We start from the raw sequence: 27,450 nt of genomic DNA, 5'->3' as shown, positions 1-27,450 counted from the left end.
GCGTCGGTGCGGAGCGACTCGCCCTTTTCGGTCGGTGCTGTAGGGCCGTTATCGGGTGTGTGCTTGTGGTTCCGCCGCCATGAAGATTTACAAGTGTATTATTTCGGGTGAGTGGAGCCGGTGACCCAACGTTCGCACGACCGCTCGAGAGAACGAAAAGCGTCGGTCCGGCCGCCGTGGGAACGGCGACGATTCTGCGAAGCCTGAGCGTCTGCAGCGCGGCGTTAGGCCGAGCGCTTGGAGGCCTCAGGCTGTCGGGGGTGGGAGTGGGGTGGGGCTTGTATCATTGCGTCTGACTTGTCCTTCTCGCCGGTAGGAGATGAGATGTTCTCCGATATCTACAAGATCAAAGAAGATCCGAAGAGCATCACTTACGAGGTGGAGGGGAAGGTAAGATCAGACCCTGGGCTAGGTTTCTGGGGGGGGGCGGTAACTCATGGTTGGTTTCGTACAGTCCTGCCGAGCCTCGATGGTTGCCGGTTTCTAAACGTAAGGTGACGTCATCGCGGGCTTGGCCCTTCCCATCTGGGCGGGGGACGCAGTCTGGGATTCGGGCCCGTGGTTATTCATCCGGGCTAAGTTTGGCCATGTGGCTTGGACTGAATGTCCCAACGAGCAGGCATTGATTTGGCCTGCCTTTCCCCCTGTGTTTCGTTTGCGGACGAAGTTATCCTGCTTAAACAATGTGCAGAGAAACATTGCACTTGCTGCCAACGCGCAAGTAGGAAAGATGGACCATTTAGCATAGCACAAATTAAAATAACCATGAGATGCCATGAAGTGAAACACGAAAGTCTGCGAATCCTGTGATTGTAATAAAAATGCTGCAGGAATTTCTTGAAGAAACGCCTGAAATGTTGGACTGTTTCTTCCTATAGACACTGACTTGCTGAGTTCCTCCACAAATCTTTTCTATCATTAGATAATATAAAAATAAGGACAGGTAATTTTTTTGTTTAATAATAAACAACCCTGCAGGGGGTCCACAATTTTTTTGTCATTACAATATCCCGTGAGATAAATATAAAAATAAGGACTGATCATTTTTATTTGTTTAATCATAGTTTGTGAAAGATGATCTGCCAGGTGTTGATCCTCAGTTGAGCTGATTTCTTGTTCTCTCGTTGGTTTTTGTTCCCTTCATTTGATGGCTGGGTGACATCCCAATGTCTATAATAATACATATAGACCCTGACTCAAGATATTTCTAAGTTACGACAATCGGAATTCGTTTTGAATAAAGGTAAAACGGGGTTGCTTTTCCCTCTGAAAGACATGCTTCCATCCAATCAGCGCACGCAATTCGCTTCCCACTGCTACCACCTTCCCTAAACGTCATCATTTCAGTACTCCTCTTGTAGTGATGTCGAGGAAACGTTCTTTGTTGGACCCAGTGCAGTTTTTGGAATGCATGCGTAGATTGCAGTTGGTGGGCAGGGAGAGCGAGTGACAGCAATCTATGCTTGCATTCCAAATCACAACATAGGTTGCAATATGATGCTGCTGCCCCTAGTTACTAGGTCTTGGGCTCCTGGCAGGAGCAGGATAGAAAACTACTTGTATGACTGACTAGGCCATGGTCTGATTTAATTAAATTATTATTCCATTTACTCCCATTTGGGAATGTAACAAACAAGAACAGAACATGAGTTGGGCTTGCTGAAGGCTGCACTGCCAATCAACAAGATCACAGCTGAATCTGGCTGTGGATAACTCCACCTGTCTGCCTTTTCCCCCATTACCCTTAATTCCACTACTATGCAAAATAATGAAGTTTTCTCTACTGATTCCTTTGATAAATAATTCTACAGATGCACTATTCTCTTGGGAAAAGGAATTATTTTCATCTTAAATGTACTCCCTTGTCCTGTACTTTTAGTCTCATTTACCAGTGGAAGCATTTTTCCTGCCTCTGTCTATCCTTTTCATAATTTCATGTTCAGAAGACCTCTTTTGAATTGCAGTGAGAACAGGCTCAGGTGACTCGATCAAGCCCCTCATCCCTGGAATGAACCTGGTGAACTTCCTCTGCACCTCTAGCTCCAAAACCAGTACATCTTTTTTCAAGTAAGAAGACTGGAATTGCTCAGTTTTCCAGGTGTGACCTCACCAGCAGCCCGAATAGAAGCAGAACGTCTCTTATATACAATTCCTCTAGCAATGAAGGCCAACATTCCATTTGCTTGACAATGCTGGTTGAAGTATTCACACCAGACAGACTGTAGGCTGCTGGAAACTGGTACAAGGGAACCAGGAATTGGGATTAAGTGGTGCCAAAGGCAAGATTTCCTGAAGAGACCTTGTTCACTGAAAGTTTCCTCATAGTATTAGGTGTTCAGATCTGGGGCTTGGCTTTGAAAATGGACTGACAGGAGGCTGCAGTGTGCTGATGTGAATGGATGGTCACTCAGTGTTGCTGAAGGGGGCTTGTTTGCTTCCCTTTCTCATCATTGTGGGTACCAGGCAAAGCTAGTGGTGCCTCTTTGTGTGTCTTTACGGCAGGCAAAAATTGCCGAGTTTGTATTAGATTTTGTGGATTAGTACATGACAAAGGAATTTTGATAAACCTGTCATATCTGCAAGCCAACCTTTTGTGATTCATGCACAAGCACTCCCAAGTCCCTTTTAGGATGTTAGGCTGGTTATGGTTTTTCTAACTCTGAATATGATTCCAGTATCTGGGTCAGAGCAAGTCAACAGGCTATTTCAGATGCTCAAAACACATAATCAGCTACCTTTTTGAATGTGTGGAGACGGTCTCCGAGCCGCATATTTCAACCCCTCTCCGAGAGAGATCATCTACAGTGCAGCCCTCTGCTGATCAATCTGAATGTACAGCCGCTTAGTGTGGCTGATGATGCTGTCAGCCAGCGACCCACCTCCCCACTCACTCGTCTGTCTCCAAGTCGGGCAGTGGGGAGCCCTCAAGGCAGTGGGGACCATCTGGTCAGCAGGGGCTGTTGGGGTGGCCAGTGTGGGTTGGGACAGCCACGCGACTGCTGGGGCCTTTGCGGCTCAAAACGCGGCAGAGCAATGACTGTCTTCCCTACCCGTAATCCCCACGCAGCTGGAACTGTTCTGGGAATCAGGGCGGCAATTGCTCTGCTGCTTATTGATGACGGAGGACGTTACGAGGCAGCTCTGGATATGAATGGAACGCTGGAGCAGCCTTTTAGGGCTGCCGTATGAAAGAGAAGTTCCCATTTTTGTATCTGCTCCGTAGCCAGTTTAAAGGCGTAGGCCTGACATGAAATGACCTAACTTTTCAATCTATTTTGTGTTAAGTGTTCTGAAGTTTTCTAATAGAATTCTTGGGTTGCTAATATTGTACTGAAGACTTCCTCTGCTTTTCTAAAGCTCATTTGCAGAACAGAAGGAGCGATTGATGACTCTTTAATTGGTGGCAATGCTTCCCAAGAATGTCCAGTCGAGTATTCTGAGAATCACACTGTCAGTGGTGTTGACATTGTATTGAATCATCATCTCAAAGAATTGACTTTCAGCAAAGATAACTACATGATTTACATAAAGCAGTACCTGAAACGGTGAGTAACAAGGTTGCCTTTAATTTTAGAATGTGGAATTTGTAATTTAGTGCCTTCCATTGCCTTCCATTGGCAGGTGTGGTTGCAGAGTTGGTTCATTCAAAATAACATAAACAGGTAGCACTGCAGGAAACCGGTGACCCTACTTTGTGCAGGAGAAATTCCTAGGAATTCAGGACCTCCCAGGCCTTTTACATCTCGGTCCAAATTCCTGGGAATTTACCCTCCCCGACAATTTAGGGGGAGTCCTGCCCCCAACTGATGGCGCACGGGGTAAAAGTGTGCCTCCACCCCAGAGTCTGCTAAATCTTGAAGGACTTTTGTAGTCAAACGAGGGTTTTGATTTGCCTTTCTAGCAATCTTACAAGCAGTTCTCTCAGTTTTTTTTTAAGTCTTCCAGGCCTCAATTTGACCTCCACCATTCCTATTAACTACTATTTCTTGATTACATTTCAAACTGAGGATTGGCTACCTGAAAATGTTTTACTATCTTCTTATAACCTTCTAATTTGTGGGGTGTTTATTTTAATTTTCAGAGAGCTAGGGAGCTACTTAGAGGAGCCCATGGCTGCTGATTGTTGGGACTTTATAAAGCTTTGAAAGTTGTATCATCTGGCTTTTCCTAACCATGACTGTGAACAAGCTGAGATCTTAGTAAAATTTATATGAGAGCTCAAATCTCTTGGGGTGCCCAAACTTTTGTACTAATCTTGCTTAAAATGTTGAAAAGAATGTCATCTTTGACTTTAGGAGATCAGAAATTTTGACTGGGGTGCCCAAACATCTGTATGCACTATATATAAAACAAGCCCTCAAATGAGCCAGAGAAATAAATGCCTTGTGTTCTTAACTCAATATGGGAGGGGTGGAAGTTGTTCTTGGATATAGGTCAAAGAACTGTTGAGATGTTTTGAACTTGAGTCCTGTTTGGGACACGACTCCTTAATTTTGAGATTCATTTGTGTTTGGATTGTTACTATTGAAGCGACTTGAGCATTTGTATTTTATCTCAACCACAGCCTGAAAGAAAGAGTTCTAAAGGAAAACCCAGAAGGATTGGAAGATTTTACTAGCAATGCTAAGACTACTGTTTTAAACATTCTAAAAAAATTTGGAGACTATCAGGTAATGAGAATTCTTTTTTACATTAGTTTGTTACTTTCGACCAAGTGAGTCCTCTGAAGCTTCTGATGAACTTAGTGGTCATTAATTAGCTAGTTATTTATTGTTCTCTTGACCTAATGTTATATTTGCATGTAGTGGTTGAGGAATGAGGAGTCAGCTTTGCACTTGATATTTATGTTACTGTCTCAGGAGTCCTGCCAAATTAATGTCCCTCTGGCTAGGAATGATAAGAGCCTCTTGATGTGCACTGACTGCTTATGAAGATGTATGGGGGGAGGGCTGAGATAAACTTGTTTACTATGTGGATTTCTGGGCTGAAGTTTAGGTGCAAATGAGCAGAAGACATCATCCTCCATCACATGTAGTGGTGATGAAACATAGCCAATCAATGTTGCATCCTCTTGCCCTCTTATCTCTATCTTGCTGTACACAGCCACAAGCCGTTGATCACTTTCATTAAGGGACTGTTGGTGGAGGATGGGAGAATCAAACAGTTTTCCCTTAAAACAGGGCATGTCCTGAGTAGATGTCTAAAGAATGGTGATTCATACCTATTTGAACGTTTGAGGAGAAGTAACAACGAAATGACTAGTAGGACTGGGCTAAGCTGGGAACCAGTATATATGTGAAATTGGTCTTTGGATTAAAGGTGATGTGAATTGTTGGGGTTTCTACTGTTAATTTTGTGATCTTTTGTAGTTTTATTCAGGTGAAAGTATGAACTACGAAGGCGCAATTGGATTATTAGATTACCGTAATGACGAAACTCCATATATGATTTTCTTCAAGGATGGTTTGGAAATTGAGAAATGTGTAAGTACTTTTGAAAAACTTGACACAGTATAAGTGTTGGATTGTGGGGAAAGAGATTAGAAAAGCAGCCTGGGTTCCATCACCCTGTAGAATCTGGTGATGGAAACAACCTCCAGTTTGTCATTCAGTCTCACTACATTTCAGGTTGAAGATCCTTCATCAGAACTGGGTCAGCAAATCAAATGGCAACTTTCCTTTTTTTTTAAAAAAAAAAAAAAATTATTTAATTGTTTGCATCATTACAGGAAAAAATGAATAAAACTCCCACCCAAAAATAAGAGAAACCCCTACCATTTAATTGAGGAGTGGATAAGATAGAAGAGATGGAAAGAAAATTATCCATAAAATCCATATATGGTTTCCAAATATTATTAAAAATTTTGAACTCCATTCCTTAAAATATACACAATTTTTTCCAAAGGTATACAATTTTGCATCTCATTAATACCATCTACTTAACACTTCTCGATCATCTTTCCATGATATCGCTAGACATTTCTTTGCAGTTGCTATAACAATACTTAAAATACTTCAATTTTATATTGCTTTCATAAATGTCTCCAAGTAAAAGTTTTCTTGGATCCTTTGGTACTGTTATTAAAGGTTACGGAGAGAAGGCGGGGACGGGGTACTGAATTTTAAGATCAGCCATGATCTCGTTGAATGGCGGAGCAGGTTCGAAGGGTCGAATGACCTATTCCTGCACCTATCTTCTATGTTTCATAATTTGCCATAATAATAAACTCTGTTCATTCGAAAACTTTTTCACTTTTTCACAAGACCACACTGAATGCAAAAAAAGTCCCTATTTCTTTTGCACTTCGAAAACACTTATTTGAGTAATTAGGATTAAGTCCATTTAAAGAAAATTATATTGAACCATTTGATATCTAACATTTACTGTATTCATAACACTTTCATAACATAATTTTGACCAAATTTCCTGAATTTGTACATTTAAATCTTTCTCCCTTTGGATTTTTGATTTGTATGAATCTTTTTTTCTTTACAGTCTTGTAATTTTAAATATATATTAGCAATAAATTTCTTAACTTCAAATTGACTTTGTTTAGGGAGTCTCAAATCTGCTCCCAGTCTCTTTCAAAAACATTTTTGATTGATAATATGCAAAATTGTATTATGTATATTATTTTTCTGTTAATTGATCAAAGGTAAAGAAAAAAGATCCTAAAAACAATCTTTTATTCTCTGTAAACCTTCACTTCCAATTATCAAATAAAGAACTATTCAAAATAAAAGGAAGAAGTGGATTTTGTTTTAACAACATTTTTGGTCATTGATCATTTTTAATTTCTCTCTCAATATGAATTCTATTCCATATGTTTAAAATGTGTTTCAATATGGAAAAATCTTTAGTTCCTTTAAATGACTCACTATTTAAACAAAATTAACTCAGTTTTATTCATTTCTATTTGAATCCAAACTGGTTTTTCATCCTGTTGATAATAGGACAAAAACCTCAATTGAGCTGCTTTAAAATAATTCTTAAAATTTGGTAGTCTTAGTCCACTTCCTGACATCTTACCTTTCCAAAGGAATTCGCGTATTTTATTCAAGTTTTGAAAGTAAAGCTCTGGTACTTGAATGGACAATGATTGAAACAGATATTGTATTTTTAGAAAAATCTTCATTTTAATACAATTCACTCGTTCCCCTCCTTCCCTCTCCCCCCTCTCTCTCTCGCTCCTTCACCCCCTCTCCCCATATCTCAGGAAGCAAACTCTCGACAGACATCTACAAACCCACCAACTCTCACAGCTCCCTCAACACCTCTTCACAACTTGCCCTTGTAAGGATTCCATTCTCTGCTCCATTACCCGCACATCTACCTCGGCTAGCCCTCTCAGCTTGCAAGCGCAACGAGGACAAGATTCCTCGTCTTCAACTACTATCCCACCAACCTCCGCGTCCAACGTATTCTGCTCTGCCATTTCCGCCACCTATCACGTGATCCCACAACTAGACATATTCCCTTCTCTGCCTTCTGGCTCCCTTGCCGATTGTTCCCTGTGACCCATTTGGGTCATCTGCCTTTTGCTGTGTGCCTCTCCCTGCAATCCTCTTCTGCCTTTCAGAGCCAGAATCAATTTCACCTTTCCCCTTGTATCTAATTAACATCTTTTGTTGGTCTGGACTCCTCTGCTGGCCAGTCTTCAGTCTCTTTATTCTTGCACCTTCCTGTTCTGCTTATTCTTTGAAGAAGGGCTCAGGCCAGAAACACTGGTAATATATCTACTATGGAAGTTGCAAGACTGGCTGAGTTCCTCCACAGGGTCTGCACACTTTCATGTTTCACTTTGTGAAGTATTTGATGTTAGTCTTGCCATCTTGCAACATTCATGTGCCTGTTGCTTTATCAACATCTGTCACTGGTTTCAGATTTTTGAATTTTTTCAGTATGTTTATTGCATACCTTAATTGCTCACTATGAACTTTAGCCATTCATCTGAAAGTGTTTGTTGTATGAAATTTACATTGAAATGTCAGTGTAGCCAAGCATCTACTGATAGACCTGAAGTAAAATTTAGTGACTTTGTGGTTTGCATTCAGATGCAAGATTAAAATTCCTGTATCTTCTGCCTGCTGCTCTGGCAGTTCAGATTGATTAAAAGGTTGACATGATTTTTTTGGAGTAATTTTGGGTTTCAACTACATTTTATCAGCAAACTAATATCGGATTTTTTTTATTTTACAGTAAATCTGCTGCCTGCAATTCATCATGTTGAATTCATCAATCATAATGACCTGAAATGTTCCTGTTAGCTGCAATAAACTTGGATCTGGTATCACTGAGCTGATTTATTGCAAATGAACATTGTTTTAACTGAGTGTAATAAAGTGCATTAATCCCATTTTTTGCCTGTTTGATTTACATTGGGATACAGACTGCTTCTGAAATTGGTTGTTCTTGGTCTGGGAACATTGGATCTTTGCACCTGACCCATATTTAGTGCTGGATATTGATGTAACTTCCAGGCTCCATTGCATGATGCCCAAAAAAAATCCTTACTTCATGATTTGAACAGCATAAGAATTGAGAGGGGAGGAATGAATCCTCAGGTTAAAATAGGATCTGGGCAAGTTGATGTAAATAAGTGGTTCAATAAATGTATTAGTGTTGTCTATTCAGATGGATTCTGCATTGATAATTGTCTATAGATCCCAACATTCTTGAGCTGAATAGAAAGGACAAAGCATATGTATTAAATGTTCAGGGCTCTGCATGGCTGGAAGGTGTGACTTTTTTTAAAAAAAAAGTAGTTTTACTAGGCCATGTTCAGGTGTGGTTAAATCTATTTCAAAGTTCAGAAATTTCCAAGTTTTTGAAAGTTTATATTAATAGGCTAGATTACCATTGGGTTAAAGTAGAAAAGCAGACATGCTTGAGTGAAAAGATGGTTGTCATCTCTTGATTGTTTGCCTTTTGTCTTTGGAATGTAGCCAGTAAATGCACTTGACAAAAGTTGAACTACACCACCTGAAATTAATTGTTACTGCCATGGAGTTTTCTTGTTACACTAAATCGATCAATTGAATTTCTCTGGCAGTGCCAATGAAGTGATGCTCTTGGATACGATCTGGGGCTATGTCATGATGAATTTTATGCTGAAATTAATTGTTACTGCCATGGAGTTTTCTTGTTACACTGAATCGATCAATTGAATTTCTCTGGCAGTGCCAATGAAGCGATGCTCTTGGATACGATCTGGGGCTATGTCATGATGAATTTTATGCGTATGCTAAGTTGCAATTAAAATATTCTAATAGTAGATGCCTCAAGACAAGAAATGCATATCTTAAATCATTTTGAGTCTACATAGAAATAAAAGTTGTTTGGCAATCTGTTTAATTTTGCCTGTTTTAATGTGCAGGGTTGCAATTCTGAAAATTGCATTTAAAAAAAAATGTCATATCTGGTTCAACACTTAGGAATGTATTTCTATAATCCTTCATAGCAGAGGTATTTAAGTCAGCTAACAAGTAGTTCTTCAATAGCAAAGCATGAAATGCAGCACTTGATGGCTTTATTCTGGAATCATTTATGCCAGATGTGGTTTTTTGAGAGGTTCTTGGAATGGTGGGTGTCTTCAGGGTCTTTTCTATTCTTATCCAGTGTTGGGTGTAAAGGAATAGAACAATATCAAGTTAGGATATAAAATTTGAATAGACTAAAATTTCCTGCAGTGAGGAGTATTGAATTTGAGCATTCCTTAACCCATTTAGTTGTATTGAACTTTGCCTCCATTATTCTGACCATAAGATTTCATAAATTGTATGTTTTAACTGCCATTTTTTAGTAGCTTAACTGAGCAAAATAGTATTTTGGGGGTGGTGGAAGAATTAAGAATAAGTGCTGTTGCAGTTGATGATATTGTCCCCTCTGCTCTTGTGACATTTTTAAAATCGGCTGCACATTCTCATTTCAAACCTTAATTTTTAGCCGGTTGTATCTCTGAGGCCACATTTAATTATCTATCCTGCTGACCAATACTTTTCTCCCACTGCTGCTTGGTCTGAGTTCCTTTAGCAGGTTCTTTTGCTCCTAATTTGCTTGGTTTTATTCAAATTTTCAGTATATATTTCCACCCAATTAATAAATCAAGGTCGTTTTAATTAATTTTACCATGTTTGATTACCTGCATTGTACTCTGTTTAAGAATTGCCTTAATTTTATTTCCAGATATTTATTTCATGGCTTGCAAGCCTAATCTTGTCATCTACAGCATCAGTGGTTATTTTCCTAATCCCTCTGACCTAAAGCATGATAATCCTGGATGCCACTTCAGTGGTTGCCAATGTAGTTGTTCTGTGAAGTGTTTTGGGTTGTTACACTCTATTAAAAATGTTAATAGGAAGCAAAGTTCTTGCTACATTTTTATTTCAAGCTTATAAAGATACAGATACAAAGTATATTATTTAAAAAAAAATACCCTGGGGAGAGGAAGTACTCATCCTGTCAAATTAGTTACATTAGGACTTTTCAAACTGCAGGCGAGCGGTGATCCTACTTGGACCCGCATGAAGTTCTTGAGAAGGCAGGACTTCCCGAGCCTTTCACACAGTGGTCCAAATTCTCTAATTTGCCCTCCCCAGCAATTTTTGGGGTCCTGCCCCTAGCGATGATATAGTGAGTGATGCTCACAGGAAGTCTTACCAGAAGTCAGATTGCACAGCAATGGTGGATGAGGCTTTTCCAAAAAATTAATAAAACGAATGCCTATATGGTTAAGTAAATTGAATAATTCAATCCATAATCATTGCACAAATGCCTCCCACAAACTTCTTCCTTGAATGGTGATGCAGCACATGAGTGCTGATGTCATGATGCTTCCCCTGCTTGGCCAATTGTCTATTCAGACTGCAGAGAGAGGGTGGCCTGGGTAATTTTCCTGGGCTGATATTTTCACACTGCTGGTTCATGGGAGGGCTCCTTGGAAAATTTCCCAGGAATCCCTATTTTACACAGTGGTGTGGAAAGGCCTTGTGAAGTACTGGAGGACGGCTTGTTCTGTAGTCCCCAAACACTTACCCCAATGCCACAATTGGATTTAAAATGAATGGGGATGGAAGAGTTTTATTCTTGGGTCCTATTTTACATAGATGGGTATGGTACAAAAATGCCATCTACTCAAACCATTAGCATATATATGCTGGGGCTTGTCTATTCAAAAGTTCAAATATAGTGATATAACAAGCCAGGGAAGGCTGTGTAGACCTCTCCTTTTACTGTTCCATTAAAAATTTGCTTTGGTGGGTCAAGTCAAATTTTATCCAGTTTGGGTTGTAGCAAAAGTTTGGATAGGACTTGTAGACCATCCTGATTTGACAATTTTTATAGGCTCCTACAATTTGCACATGGAAATATGGATAACTGGCAGGACAAAATTTTGTTTAATGGTAACTTGGAATGAACCTACTAGTTGTTTAATATTTCTGATGCTAAGATGGAAGAGTTTGCAAAACTAAATTGGGTGAGCCAATTACATCCTGGAAAGAACTGACATTGTCCGAGGTTTGACTTTGACTTGCCCATTTTCCCAAGAAACGTGTTGATTGAAGGTTTGAGCTTTCTCATTATCCAGTGCTTGTATTTTAAACCACATTCCTAGTATCTCAGCTGCACAGGCTCTGGACCAGCTTTGTACTTTTACCTCTACTCTGCCCTTCTCCAATCTTTGAGCACCACTGTTTGTATCTGCATTGCTAGATTCCTGATGTACTTTAAACATCTTCAGGTTAACATTTTAACTGGTATCCTAATAATATTATTTCAAAATACCACTTTGTTTCAGGCCATTGCTGGCAAGACTGTTGTTGACTTCCCATCCTACTTGTCCTGGAAGGTGCTGCCATTATAGTGTGGGGAAGGGAGCTCCAGGATTTAAACATGGGCAATACTAGGGAAGAGGTCCTGTTAGTGCATTAAAAACACACCAAAATGCTGGAGGAACTCGGATGATTTTTAAGCATTCATAGGAGACATTTATAATAAACCAGAATCAGGAAATATTCAGACCATGCTTGCTGGGGGAGGAATCCAGACCAACAAAGGGTGTAAATTGGATAATGAAATGGAATGAGGTAAAACCTGATCCACCCCATCCTCCTACCCTCCACATCACTGAACCTTCCCCTTAATCCTTGCCTGGTCTTCACCTTCCCCCTGAATGCTTTGTCCTTAATAGAAGCCTCACCCTGTTCCCCTCCACCCAAACCTCAACAAGTTCTAAGCACGCCATGATGCTGAACTCTTGTTCCATTGACTCAGTTTCCCATGCTTACTTCCACAACCATGATTCTCTGCCCCTCACTAGATCCCTTCTGCTTTAAACCTCCTTCCTCCTCCTGGACACCTTGTTCCTGTCTTCTGCCTGCTCTAGACCTTTATATTTCTAACTGCCACTGTAACATCAACTTCACTCATTCCAATCTCTCCCCACAGAACACCTGGCCCTCCACACTCTGAAGCTCAATCATCAAACTGCAGATCTGACCTGGTGCTGTGTCCTCTATGTGGCTGAAGCCAGACTCTCTCATACACCTTGTGTACCCCTCCAACAGGACCCCACCAAAACTCATCAAACCACTATCACACACTATCTATGTCACTTCCCTGGAATGGCTTCCACCCTTAATGTTTCTGAAGCCCACACCACCTGTTACAACATCCCACGCAAGATCCATAAATCCAATTTACAATCCGTGTGCTCCTGCCTCACCAAATTGGTCCCCCTTGGTCCAGTCCCTCTCCACTGACATCCAGGACACTTCACATGCCCTCCATCACTTCAACAACTTCCAGTTCCCTGAACTTGATCATCTCATATTTACCATGAATATTTAATCCTTATACATCTCCATCTCTCATACCGAAGGCTTCAAAGCCCTTTGTTTCTTACAATAGAGCCAACCAGTCCCCCTCCACCACTACTTTCCTCTGGCTGGCAGAATTGTCCTCACCCTCAATTTCTCCTTTGACATCCTACTTTCTCTTTTTTTTTAAAATTTTTTATTTTTCACACCATAAATCACAATAGCCATGATATACACTTTTTCTTTTCCACACATTTACAGTGACTTTTTCTCCCTCCCCCCTCCCTCCTCCCAAGCCACCCCCCCATCCCCCCCCCCTCTCATCCATTTTAGTTATACAATCTAGGTTGCATTAATTCAGTTAGACAATGTTGTCATTCAACAAAAATACACCAGAAATTCTACTGAGTCCATTCTTTTCTTTTCTTCTCCTTCCATCAACTTAGGTAATGTTTGTTCCCGGTAGGTTTTCGCTATTGTATTTAATGTAAGGCTCCCATACTTGTTCGAATATTTCAATATTATTTCTTAAACTATATGTTATTTTTTCTAATGGAATACATTTATTCATTTCTATATACCATTGTTGTATTTTCAAATTATCTTCCAATTTCCAGGTTGACATAATACATTTTTTTGCTACAGCTCGGGCTATCTTAACAAATCTTTTTTGTGCATCCTCCAAGTCAATTCCAAATTCTTTATTTTTTATGTTACTTAGGAGAAAGATCTCTGGATTCTTTGGTATATTGTTTTCTGTTATTTAATATCTGATTGAGATCATCCCAAAATTTTTCTACTCTCTCACATGTCCAGATTGCATGAATTGTTGTTCCCCTTTCTTTTTTACATCGAAAACATCTATCAGATACTGTTGGGTCCCATTTATTTAACTTTTGCGGTGTAATGTATAGTCTGTGTAACCAATTATATTGTATCATACGCAGCCTCGTATTTATTGTATTTCTCATCGTTCCAGAGCATAACTTCTCCCATGTTTCCTTTTTTATCTTTATATTTAAATCTTGTTCCCATTTTTGTTTAGTTTTACCATTTGTTTCCTCATTTTCCTTTTCTTGCAGTTTAATATACATATTTTTTATAAATCTTTTGATTAACATTGTATCTGTAATCACATATTCAAGGTTACTTCCCTCTGGTAAACTCAAGTTGCTTCCTAATTTATCTTTCAAGTAGGATCTCAGTTGGTAATATGCCAGCGCTGTATCTCCCGTTATATTGTACTTATCTCTCATTTGTTCAAAGGATAAGAATCTACTTCCTGAAAAACAATTTTCTATTCTTTTAATCCCTTTTTTTTCCCATTTTCTAAAGGCAAGGTTGTCTATTGTAAAAGGGAGTAGCTTATTTTGCGTCAATATTAGTTTTGGTATTTGGTAATTTATTTTATTTCTTTCTACATGAATCTTCTTCCATATATTGAGGAGATGGTGTAATACTGGAGAAGTTCTATGTTGTACCAATTTTTCGTCCCATTTATATAATATGTGTTCAGGTATCTTTTCCCCCATTTTATCTAATTCTAGTCTCGTCCAGTCTGGTTTTTCCCTTGTTTGATAAAAATCTGATAGGTACCTTAATTGTGCGGCTCTATAATAATTTTTGAAGTTTGGCAATTGTAAGCCTCCTTGTTTATACCATTCTGTTAATTTGTCTAGTGCTATCCTCGGTTTCCCCCCTCTCCATAAAAATATCCTTATTATTTTCTTTAACTCTTTGAAGAATTTTTCTGTCAGTTGTATTGGCAATGCCTGAAATAAGTATAGTATCCTTGGAAAAATGTTCATTTTAATACAGTTTATCCTTCCTATCAGTGTTAGTGGTAGCTCTTTCCAATGCTCTAAATCGTCCTGTAATTTTTTCATTAGTGGATTGTAATTGAGTTTATATAATTGGCCTAGATTTTTGTTTATTTGCACACCTAGGTATCTTATTGCCTGCGTTTGCCATCTGAATGGGGATTCCTCCTTAAATTTTGAGAAATCCGCGTTATTCATAGGCATTGCTTCACTTTTATTTACGTTTATCTTGTATCCCGACACTTCTCCATATTCCTTCAATTTCTTATATAGTTCTTTTATTGATAGTTCTGGTTCTGTTAAGTACACTATCACATCATCCGCAAACAGACTGATTTTATATTCCCTGTCTTTTATTTTTATTCCTTTTATATTATTATCTCTTCTTATCGATTCTGCTAGTGGTTCTATAGCTAGCGCAAACAATAATGGTGATAGTGGGCATCCCTGCCGCGTTGACCTGCTTAAGTTAAATTGCTTTGATACATGTCCATTTACTGTCACTTTCGCTAACGGTCCCTTATATAATGCTTTAATCCAATTAATATACTTCTCCGGTAAACTGAATTTTTGCAATACTTTGAACAAGTAATTCCATTCTACTCTGTCGAAGGCCTTCTCTGCGTCTAAAGCAACTGCTACTGCCGGTGCTTTATTTCCTTCTACTGCATGAATTAAGTTAATAAATTTACAAATATTGTCTGTTTTGCGTCTTTTTTTGATAAATCCAGTTTGGTCTAAATTTACCATTTTCGGTACCTGTTCTGCTAATCTGTTCGCTAATAGTTTAGCTATTATCTTATAATCTGTGTTTAGCAGAGATATTGGTCTATATGACGCTGGTGAGAGTGGATCTTTCCCTTGTTTTAGTATCACTGTAATTATTGCTGTTTTACATGAATCTGGTAAGTTTTGTGTCTCATCAATCTGGTTGATTACATCCAGGAGGGGCGGTATTATTAGGTCTTTAAATGTTTTGTAGAATTCTATTGGGAGTCCATCCTCTCCTGGTGTCTTATTATTTGGTAAATTTTTTATTATCTCTTGTATTTCTACTGTTCCAAATGGTTCTGTTAATTTATTTTGTTCCTCTATTTGTAGTTTTGGTAGTTCAATTTTAGTCAAAAATTCATCTATTTTCCCTTCTTTCCCTTCGTTTTCGGTTCGGTATAATTGTTCATAGAATTCTCTGAAGTTTTCCTTAATTTCTTTTGGATTATATGTAATTTGTTTGTCTTTTTTCCTTGTTGCCAATACCATTTTCTTAGTTTGCTCTGTCTTAAGCTGCCATGCTAGGATTTTGTGTGTTTTTTCCCCTAGTTCATAATATTTCTGTTTTGTCTTCATTATATTCTTCTCCACCTTATATGTTTGTAATGTTTCATATTTTATTTTTTTATCCGCCAATTCTCTTCTTTTGGTTGTATCTTCCTTTATTGCTAATTTTTTTTCTATGTTTATTATTTCCCTTTCCAACTGCTCTGTTTCCTGATTATAGTCCTCCTTCATCTTGGTTGCATAACTTATTATTTGCCCTCTAATGAATGCTTTCATTGCGTCCCATAGTATAAACTTATCTTCCACTGATTCCGTATTTACTTCAAAGTACATTTTTAATTGTTTTTCAATAAATTCTCTAAAATCCTGTCTTTTAAGTAGCATGGGGTTTAATCTCCATCTATACATTCTTGGAGGGATGTCTTCTAGCTCTATTGCCAATAACAGGGGTGAGTGGTCCGATAATAGTCTAGCTTTATATTCCGTTTTCCTAACTCTCCCTTGTATGTGGGCTGATAACAGGAATAGGTCTATCCTTGAGTATGTTTTATGTCTAGTCGAGTAGTATGAGTATTCCTTTTCTTTTGGGTTTTGTTTCCTCCATATGTCCACAAGTTTCATTTCTTGCATTGATTTAATTATAAATTTGGTTACTTTGTTCTTCCTGTTAATTTTTTTCCCCGTTTTATCCATATTTGGATCCAAATTCAGATTGAAATCCCCTCCTATTAGTATGTTCCCTTGCGTATTAGCTACCTTCAAAAAGATATCTTGCATAAACTTTTGATCTTCTTCGTTAGGTGAATATATATTAAGTAGATTCCAAAGCTCTGAATATATCTGACATTTTATCATAACATATCTCCCTGCTGGATCTATTATTTCCTCTTCTATTTTAAATGGCACATTTTTGCTAATTAATATAGCCACTCCTCTTGCTTTTGAATTATACGATGCTGCTGTTACATGTCCTACCCAATCTCTCTTTAATTTCTTGTGCTCCAATTCAGTTAAATGTGTTTCTTGGACAAATGCTATATCTATTTTTTCCTTTTTCAGTAAATTTAGTAGTTTCTTCCTTTTAATTTGGTTATGTATTCCATTAATATTTAGAGTCATATAGTTCAGCGTAGCCATTTTATATTTTGTTTATCTTCTCTTTCCGTTTTTCCATCATTACCTTTCCTCCTTTTCCATTTCTGTTTTCTTATTTTCAACTCTTTACCAGACAACATTCCTACAACATCCAACATTTTCCTTATTCTCCTATTTCTATCTTCTTTATTCCCAATCTCCCCTTCCCCTCCTGAGTTGCCCTTTATCCCTTGTCGGACAACCACATCTCCCCTCTCCATTTGGATTTGCGAATCCACTCGCAAGCGTCAACTGATTTTGCAGTGACCGCTCTTTTCCCCCCACCCAGCCCCCCCCCAGAAAAGATTTCGTTTTTTATATGTCACAAAGGTCACTCTTTTAGTTCCCTCCTTATTCTCTCTATTCCATTACCTTCCCTTATTAATTCTTGTCTATACTCTCTATGTTTTCCTCTAATTACAGATACTTTCACATATGCCCATTGTCTCTATTCACTCTTATACCTCTTTACCCGCATACATATCAATCGTGGTCATTTTTACCCTCCTTACCCGTCTTCATCCCTCAGTCTATTTTTGTCTTTACCCACATACATATCAATCGTGATAATTTTTGCTCTCATTACCCGTCTTCATCCCTCAGTCTATTTTTGTAATTGTTCTGCAAATTTTCGTGCTTCTTCTGGATCCGAGAATAGTCTGTTTTGTTGTCCTGGAATAAATATTTTCAATACCGCAGGATGCTTCAGTGTAAATTTATATCCTTTCTTCCATAAAATCGCTTTTGCTGCATTGAACTCTTTTCTCTTCTTTAGGAGTTCAAAGCTTATATCTGGATAAATGAAGATTTTTTGCCCTTTATACTCCAGTGGTTTGTTGCCCTCTCTTACTTTTTCCATTGTCTTCTCCAGTACCTTTTCTCTTGTAGTATATCTTAGGAATTTTACTACAATAGATCTTGGTTTTTGTTGTGGTTGTGGTTTAGGGGCCAATGCTCTATGTGCCCTTTCTATTTCCATTTCTTGCTGTAGTTCTGGACATCCTAGGGCCTTAGGGATCCATTCTTTTATAAACTCCCTCATATTCTTGCCTTCTACATCTTCCTTAAGGCCCACTATCTTTATGTTATTTCTTCTGTTATAATTTTCCATTACATCTATTTTTTGGGCTAGTAATTCTTGTGTCTCTTTAGTTTTTTTATTAGATTCCTCCAATTTCTTTTTTAAGTCTTCTACCTCCATTTCTGCTGCTATTGCCCGTTCTTCCATCTTGTCCATTTTTTTCCCCATTTCTGTTAAGGTCATATCCATTTTATTTATTTTCTTTTCTGTGTTGTTTATTCTTCTTCTTAAATCATTGAATTCCTGTGTTTGCCATTCTTTAAATGACTCCATGTATCCTCTAACAAGAGCAAGTACCTCCTTTACCTTGCCTTTCTTTTCTTCTTCTATTTCCCTGTACTCTTCCTCTTCCTCTTCTTCTTCCTCTAGGTTGACCATCTGTTGTTTATTTGCTGCCCTTTCCTCCTCTTCTTTCTTGTTTCCATTGTCTTCTGTGGTCTCTTCTTGCTGCAGGTGTTCTGCAGCTGTCGTTGCCGGCTGTGGAGATCGACTCCCCAGCTGGTCCCCCCTCCCGTCGGTGTGTTTTTTTGTATGCGCATCGCGCATGCGCGAGGAGTCGCGCATGCGCGGTTGCGCACTTTTACTCGGCTCTGTGAGCCATTGTTGTAGTTCTCTTTCTACCGACCTGAGGTAGTGGGGTCTTCTCTCCACAGCGGGCCTCTTCGGACAGGTAAGGCCTTCACCTTTTTCCTCCGTTGTCTTCTCTTCCTCTCTTCTTTCCGTTGATTTTGATTTTTCTCCTTTTGTCTCCATCTTCTTTCCACCTTTATATTCACTTTTCTTTAACTTGTATTTCTGTGCCTTTGTATTTTCTCTTGTTTTTCCCGACTTTTCTGGAGAGGGCTGGAGTTCACCGTCCGGCCACTACTCCATCACGTGACATCCTACTTTCTCCAGGTTAAAGGGAACCCCCATGGGCCCCAGCTATGCCTGCTTTTTTGTTGGCTACATGGAACAATCCATACTAGAAGCCTACACAGAAAAAAAACCCTTGACTCTTCCTCTGCTACATTGATGACTACTTTGATGCTGTCTCGACATGAGCTCGTTGACTTTATCCACTTTATCCAACTTCAAATTCATGGTCCATCTCTAGCAACTCTCCCTTTCCTCAATCTCTGTCTCCATCTTGGGAGGCAAACTCTTGACAGACATCTTGTTCAAACCCACAATCTCCCATAACCTCCTCGACTACACCTCTTCCACCCTATCTCCTGTAAGGATTCCATTCCATTGTCTCAATTCTTCTGTCTCTGTAACATCTGCTCCCAGGATGAGGTCTTACATGCCTGATCATCAGAGAGGTTCTCCTTCAAACAACATGGCTTTCCTTCTACCACCATCAACTCAGCACTTATCTGCATATCTTCTATTAATTACATGCACATCTGCCCTGGCCCCCTCTTCCCCCACCCATGACAAGGACAGGATTCCTTTTGTTCTCACCTACCACCCCACCAGCCTCTACAACCAACACATCCCCTTCTACCATTTCTGCTACCTACTAACTGATCTCACCATGAGACACCTATTTCCCTCTCTGCCTTCTGCTGGGACTGCTCCCTCCATGAGTCCCTTGTCCACTCCTCTTTCCCCACCAATTGTCCCCTTTGGACCTACCCCTGTGACTGCAGATGTTCCACTTGCCCACACCTCCCTCACCAGCATTCGGGGCCCCAAACAGTCCTTCCAAGTGAAACATTTCACTTGTGAATCTGTAGGGGTCATCTACTGCAGCCAGTGCTCCTGTTGTGGTTTCCACATCGGTGAGACTGGACACAGATTGGGAGATCACTTTGTTGGGCACCTTGGCTCTGTTTCACAATAGCATGAAGCTCCCAGTGGCCACCCATTTCAATTCCCCATCCCATTTCCTTGCTGACATGTCTCATACACTGACATTTTCAAATTGAAAGAACACCTCATTTTCTGACTGGGCATTGTCCAACTGGATCACATTAATATCACTTTTTGTTTACCCCCCCCCCCCCCCCCACCAAGCTCGCTCTCTCCCTTCTGTCTTCTTTCGCACAAACATGATAAATTCTTACTTTGGCTCTTATCACATCCAATTTACACCTTTTGTAGGTCTGGATTCCTCCCCCAGCAGTGTTTGACTTCTGAGATTTCCTGTTCTGGCTCGTTCTGCTTCTTCCTTGAAGAAGGGTTCAGGCTTGAAACATCAGCAATACACAGTATCTTTCTCTTGAAGAGACCAGCTGAGTGAGTTCCTTCAGCATTATGGTGTATTTTTACTACAATCTATGTCTGTAGACTTTGGTGTTTCAGTCCTATAGTGCATGCAAGCTGCACAAATCTTACATTCTCTAGTTCTGTAAGGGAAGAAAATACTTCACCAAAGAATGAAAGCTTGAAGTTCAAAAATCAACTAATCACTGAACAGCAAAATCTTCTCTTACTGCTGTTAAAACGGAACGTGTGTGAGATAGGAAACATTTTTTTATTCAAGCCTATATATATATATATATATATATATATATCGGATGTCCCCCAAAGTTCCTCAACATGATTATCCAACTGCACGAAAACCAACAAGGACGGGTCAGATACAGCAATGAGCTCTCTGAACCCTTCTCCATTAACAATGGTGTGAAGCAAGGCTGTGTTCTCGCACCAACCCTCTTTTCAATCTTCTTCAGCATGATGCTGAACCAAGCCATGAAAGACCCCAACAATGAAGACGCTGTTTACATCCGGTACCGCACGGATGGCAGTCTCTTCAATCTGAGGCGCCTGCAAGCTCACACCAAGACACAAGAGAAACTTGTCCGTGAACTACTCTTTGCAGATGATGCCGCTTTAGTTGCCCATTCAGAGCCAGCTCTTCAGCGCTTGACGTCCTGCTTTGCGGAAACTGCCAAAATGTTTGGCCTGGAAGTCAGCCTGAAGAAAACTGAGGTCCTCCATCAGCCAGCTCCCCACCATGACTACCAGCCCCCCCACATCTCCATCGGGCACACAAAACTCAAAACGGTCAACCAGTTTACCTATCTCGGCTGCACCATTTCATCAGATGCAAGGATCGACAATGAGATAGACAACAGACTCGCCAAGGCAAATAGCGCCTTTGGAAGACTACACAAAAGAGTCTGGAAAAACAACCAACTGAAAAACCTCACAAAGATAAGCGTATACAGAGCCGTTGTCATACCCACACTCCTGTTCGGCTCCGAATCATGGGTCCTCTACCGGCACCACCTACGGCTCCTAGAACGCTTCCACCAGCGTTGTCTCCGCTCCATCCTCAACATCCATTGGAGCGCTTACACCCCTAACGTCGAAGTACTCGAGATGGCAGAGGTCGACAGCATCGAGTCCACGCTGCTGAAGATCCAGCTGCGCTGGATGGGTCACGTCTCCAGAATGGAGGACCATCGCCTTCCCAAGATCGTGTTATATGGCGAGCTCTCCACTGGCCACCGTGACAGAGGTGCACCAAAGAAAAGGTACAAGGACTGCCTAAAGAAATCTCTTGGTGCCTGCCACATTGACCACCGCCAGTGGGCTGATAACGCCTCAAACCGTGCATCTTGGCGCCTCACAGTTTGGCGGGCAGCAACCTCCTTTGAAGAAGACCGCAGAGCCCACCTCACTGACAAAAGGCAAAGGAGGAAAAACCCAACCCCAACCAACCAATTTTCCCTTGCAACTGCTGCAATCGTGTCTGCCTGTCCCGCATCGGACTTGTCAGCCACAAACGAGCCTGCAGCTGACGTGGACTTTTTACCCCCTCCATAAATCTTCGTCCGCGAAGCCAAGCCAAAGATATATATATTTTTATTTATTATAAAAATGGCCTGCTTGAGTAACAGAAAAGGTTACTCCATCATTACACCATGGGATTGGTGTGTGATTAGACTGATGTGGAACTTATGTAGACTTCGTTTTAATTGCAAAATTGGAATATGTTAGCAGATCTGGCAACAGCTCAATAAATTTTCACTGAGAAGCTATCCCACCAGAAGAATTGAGTGTCATGCAAACATTCATCTCAATTGCATTGAAAATACTCAGTTCAATAAGGAGGGAATTAAAAGAGGGACCTTTGTGACATATGAAAAGTGAAATCTTTTCTGGGGGAGGCGGGGTGGGGGGAAATAGCGGTCACTGCAAAATCAGTTGACGCTTGCGAGTGGATTCGCAAATCCAAATGGAGAGGGGAGATGTGGTTGTCCGACAAGGGATAAAGGACAACTCAGGAGGTGAAGGGGAGATTGGGGATAAATAAGATAGAAATAGGAGAATAAGGAAAATGTTAGATGTTGTAGGAATGTTGTCTTATAAAGAGTTGAAAATAAGAAAACAGAAATGGAAAAGGAGGAAAGGTAATGATGGAAAAACGGAAAGAGAAGATAAACAAAATATAAAAGGGCTACGCTGAACTATATGTCTTTAAATATTAATGGAATACATAACCAAATTAAAAGGAAGAAACTACCAAATTTAAATGAATAAATGTATTCCATTAGAAAAAATAACATATTGGTTAAGAAATAATATTGAAATATTCGAACAAGTATAGGAGCCTTACATTAAATACAATAGCGAAAACCTACCGGGGACAAACATTACCTAAGTTGATGGAAGGAGAAGGAAAGAAAAGAATGGACTCAGTAGAATTTCTGGTGTAATTTTGTTGAATGACAACATTGTCTGACTGGCTTAATGCAACCTAGATTGTATACCTAAAATGGATGAGAGGGGGGGGGTGGGGGGGTGGTTTGGGAGGAAAGGGGGGGGGGAGAAAAAGTCACTGTATATGTGTGAAAAAGAAATAGTGTATATCATGGCTAATGTGATTTATGGTGTGAAAAATAAAAAAATTTAAAAAAAAAGAAAATACTCAGTTCAAAAACTGATTGATACCTGCATAAAGTAAAAACACAATAATGGAGAAGGTCAGATTGAGAAACCAACTCCGCTTGAGCCCGAAATGTTGGTAATGTATCTTTATCTTTGTTATATAATGTACCTGCTGAGTTTCTCCAGCATTGTTTTTACTTCAACCACAGTGTCTGCAGACTTGCATGTTTTACTTGCATAAAGTTTGTACACTTAATTCATTAAAGGTAACTGAGGAAGTACAGAATCATCCAAATTCTTTTAGCGGCTTGTTATCTAGATTTATAAGTGACTAGATCCCTGCAATATTTTGAGTGTTTCCATTAAATTTGAGAACAGCCACAGATTACAATGGACCTGACTTATACTTTGGCTAGTCAACCCTATGACTAATTTAATATGGTCATAATCTAAATGGAAAGCTCTTCACTAGTAAAACACTAGTCCATGTCTGTTCAAAGTCTGTGAGTTCCTTTAATCCACTGGCCTGAATTTTAGTCTCCCAGTAAATAGAATATAATCTTTACCTATCCATTATTAAACCTCTTAAGAGGTTGCCTCTTGATCTTTTCTAGAGTAGCTCCAAACCACTGTCTTTTCTGAGAGCTTTATTCATCTGTGAACAATTTACTTCCTAATGAATAATACTTAATTTTTATCAAATATTTCCAACTTTTATCATTCCTTCCCTTGGAAGAATATTTTACTTTGATTCAATCTCACAAAATGATCCATATAAACATTTACACAATAAAAGAAGAGTATAAAATAAACCAGGGGTGGCCAAACCGTGGCTTGTGAGCCACACACATATCTTTGACATATAATGTGCGACTCATGGAAATATGTTGGCTGTGACAGAATCATACGAACCAGTGCTCACAATGGTAGTTTTATCGTATGTGGCTCTTAGGTTAAGCAAGTTTGTCCACCCCTGAAGTAAACAATCAAAAGTGAGACTGATATAATTTGAAAACTGGCAAATTCTCCAAATTCCCTTTGGGCAAAGTTGGAAGTTGTGGGCACCTGTCCTCGTTAGTTTAAGGTGAAAAAGAGTTTTCTGTTTTTTTTTCTTTGAGGAGATCTTCAGTTCTGTTTGTGTTATGGGGAGTTGCTTCGCCATTTATGGTGGGAAGGTTATAGAGATATTTTATGGCTAATTTAAATGTTGCTACTTTTAATGGGCTCAATAATTCAATTAAGAGAGAGTATTGGCATATATTTAAAAAATTGAAGGTTGATGTGGCCTTTTTGCAGGAGACACATTTGACTGAGAAAGAACAGAAATTAAAAAGAGATTGGGTTGGACAAGTTGCAGCATCTTTTAATTCTAAAACAATATAAATTAGCTTTTAAAGTGGACTCAGTTTTTGAGGCAGCTGGCAGACTTTTGTCAATTGTAAAATTATTTCTGAATGTTGGACTTTAATGAATATCTATGGTCCTAATATTGATGATGAACTATTTATGGTAGATTTTTTTTAAAGTCAGGCTTATGACAAGATTATGGTAGGAGGCGATTTTAATTGCTGTTTAGACCCATTATTAGATAAATCTTCTAAATCGGTAATCAGAACTAAAATGGCTAAACAGTTAATGGTGTTAATGAAATAAATTAATTTAGTAGATATATGGAGGAAATTAAACACTAATTTTATTTGTTTCTCCATGATTTTTATTCTAGATTTGTTTTTAGTATGAGCACAATGACAAGGCTGAATATAAGTCTAGGATTTTGAGAGAGAGTAGAGAATGTTTATCGTTGGTCCACTGGACTGAATTTTAGTCTCCCAGTAAATAGAATATAATCTTTACCTATCCATTATTAAACACCTCTTAAGAGGTTGCCTCTTGATCTTTTCTAGTGTAGCTCCAAACCACTGTCTTTTCTAAGAGCTTTATTCATCCGTGAACAAAGGGATCAAATGCAAATTTTTTAAAGACAAACGCAGGATCAGTTGACAGTAAATTTGTTTTATGGGATGCTTTGAAGGCTTATTTATGAGGACAAATTATTAGTTATACTGTTAAAATTAAGAAATGACAAATGACTGAGATTAGCAAATTGGAAAAGGAGATAGGGATTTTGGAAAAAGATTTACAACGAAACTCCACGGAAGAAAATATGTCTAATTAACTTGAAATTACAGTATAATTCATAACAAATATACAAGTTTGAGAAATTATTACAGAGAACTAAACAGTGATATTATGAATTAGGAGAGAGAGCTCAAAGTACTAGCATGGCAGCTAAAAACGGAACAAGCTTCTTGAACAATAAATGCTATTAGACATGACTCAATAATTATGTGTTATCCTCAAGAAATTAATGATGAGTTTTGTATGTTTTATGAGAAATTGTATACTTCTGAAGTCTCTGAAGATAATGTCAAAATTGAAATAAAAAAAATTGGGTCTAACTTTACCTTCTTTGAAAGATACGGAAATTAAGGAATTAGATGGTTCCCTTACTACTAAAGAATTGACGGAAGCACTTCGGTCCATGCCGAGTGGCAAGTCTCCAGGCGACGATGGTTTACTTCAGAATTTTATAAGGAATTTCAGGATTTATTAATTCCTTTATTGATGGAGGAAAAAAAATGGGTCTTCCGGATCCTTTCCTAAAGCAATTATTACTGTTATTTTTAAGAAGGATAGAGATCCCCTGAAAGTGGGATCTTACAAACCTATTTCTTTGTTAAACATGGATTGTAAAATTGTAGCCAAGGTTCTGGCTAATAGATTGGCTAAATACTTACCTGCTTTGATTCATGTAGATCAGGTGGGTTTTATGAAGAATCGTTATTCAGCAGATAATATTGTTAAGTTGATTTCTTTAGTTAATACTTCTCGGGAGCAATCTGACCAACCAATGGTAATTTCTCTTGACGCAGAAAAGGCCTTTGATGGAGTAGAATGGAGTTTTGTTGTTCAAAGTTTTGGAAAAGTTCGGGCCTCTTTTTATTGGTTGGATTAAGGCTTTATATAAAAATTCCACTGTTAGAGTGGTGACAAATGGACAGGTGTCTTTACCTTTTGTGTTATCTATATCGACTAAACAGGACTGCCCTTTGTCACCAGCTTTGCATTAGTTATTGAACCTTTGGCTCAGATGATTAGACAGGACAGTACTATTAAAGTGAATTCTGAAGAATATAAATTTGTTTGCTGATGATGTTTTGATATATTTAACACATCCTTCGCAATCTTTGGGGAATTTGCATAAATGATTGAACAGTATGGACAGGTATCCAGATATAAAATTAATTGGGGAAAAAAGTAAAATTGTGCCTTTAGCTAAAATGGATTATTCACTTTGTAGACAAGTTGCCAAGTTTAAATGGTCGATCAGATTAAGTACTTAGGTTTTATAATTGTTAGTAATTGTAATCATTTATTTGAATTAAACTACTTACCTTTATTATCTAAAATAAAGTGATTTGAATTGGTGGAAGGACTTATCTATAATGTTGATAGGATGAGTTAATTGTATTAAAATGAATATCTTTCCCCAAATTCAATATCTTTTTCAGTCTATTCCTTGTAGGATTCCTCAAAATTTTTAAAAAGATTTAAATTCTTTGGTGAGTAAATTTTTGTGGAAAGATGGCGAGGGTGTCATTACACAAACTAACTTGGAAATATGCGTTAGGAGGTCTACAACTTCCTGGTTTTCAAAATTAATATGAATCAGCTCAGTTGAAATTTATTAATAAGATGTTTCAAGTGGACAACTCTTTGATATGGACCAATACTAAATTATCTCAGATTGGTGAGAAGAGGATCCATCAATTTATTTACCGATGGAATTCTCAGTTATTAAGTAATTCACTGTTAAAACATTTAAATGGAATTAAGGAATAAAAAAATGGAATTATAGATACCCAGGATAACATTTTGGCTAAAACACCTTTGTTTCAAAATAAGCTTTTTCCTTTTATGGTGAATAATGAACTTTTGAAGTTGTGGGAACAGAAAGGAATTAAATTGGTAGAGGATTGTTATGAAGCGGGATATTTTATTTCCTTTCAAAGATTGAAAGAGAAGTACAAGATATTTTTGAGTACTTTTTTTTTCCTTATCAAGTCAAAGCATTATTATTGGATAATTTTGAGCGTACTTTAAAGCTACCTAGACAGTCTAAATTTGAAATTTTACTTACTGATGGTGGTAAGAAATGATTTATATCTGAAATGTATGCTTTATTACAGAATAAATGCTTAAACCAGATGTTTATAAATCTAGAATGAATTGGGGGAAAGATTTGGAAATATCCATTTCTGAGGATGATTGGATGACTATATGTGAGGACAGTATTACTAAAATTGTCAATGTAAGGTATAGATTGGTTCATTATAATTTTATTCATCAATTATATTTGACTCCAGAGAAATTAAGGAAATAAATATATTTCTTCTGATTTATGTTTTAGGTGCCATAAGGAAATGGGTACGTT

General features: G+C 38.6%; 1 protein-coding gene and 1 non-coding gene across 4 annotated transcripts; both read left to right on the top strand.

Moving 5' to 3' along the window:
• Positions 1-27,450, top strand: tpt1 (tumor protein, translationally-controlled 1). Of its 3 annotated transcripts, XM_069889641.1 has the most exons (7): positions 1-107; positions 317-390; positions 3,358-3,545; positions 4,565-4,670; positions 5,370-5,483; positions 7,217-7,293; positions 8,200-8,356. In XM_069889641.1, the coding sequence occupies exons 1-7, from the start codon at positions 80-82 to the stop codon at positions 8,228-8,230; spliced, it is 618 nt and encodes a 205-aa protein (XP_069745742.1). In that variant the 5' UTR covers positions 1-79; the 3' UTR covers positions 8,231-8,356. The 3 variants fall into 3 exon arrangements, with proteins under 3 accessions (XP_069745742.1, XP_069745743.1, XP_069745744.1); XM_069889642.1 differs by lacking the exons at positions 7,217-7,293; positions 8,200-8,356 and adding an exon at positions 27,427-27,450; XM_069889643.1 differs by lacking the exon at positions 7,217-7,293.
• LOC138740222 (small nucleolar RNA SNORA31) lies at positions 7,999-8,124 on the top strand. Its single transcript, XR_011342754.1, has one exon. It is a non-coding gene; the product is annotated as a small nucleolar RNA SNORA31 (small nucleolar RNA).

The sequence above is a fragment of the Narcine bancroftii genome, chromosome 7, assembly GCF_036971445.1.
Source record: "Narcine bancroftii isolate sNarBan1 chromosome 7, sNarBan1.hap1, whole genome shotgun sequence".
Classification (NCBI taxonomy): domain Eukaryota; kingdom Metazoa; phylum Chordata; class Chondrichthyes; order Torpediniformes; family Narcinidae; genus Narcine; species Narcine bancroftii.
Note: the sequence above shows the minus strand (reverse complement) of the source record. Positions and strands in the feature narration are given on the sequence as shown.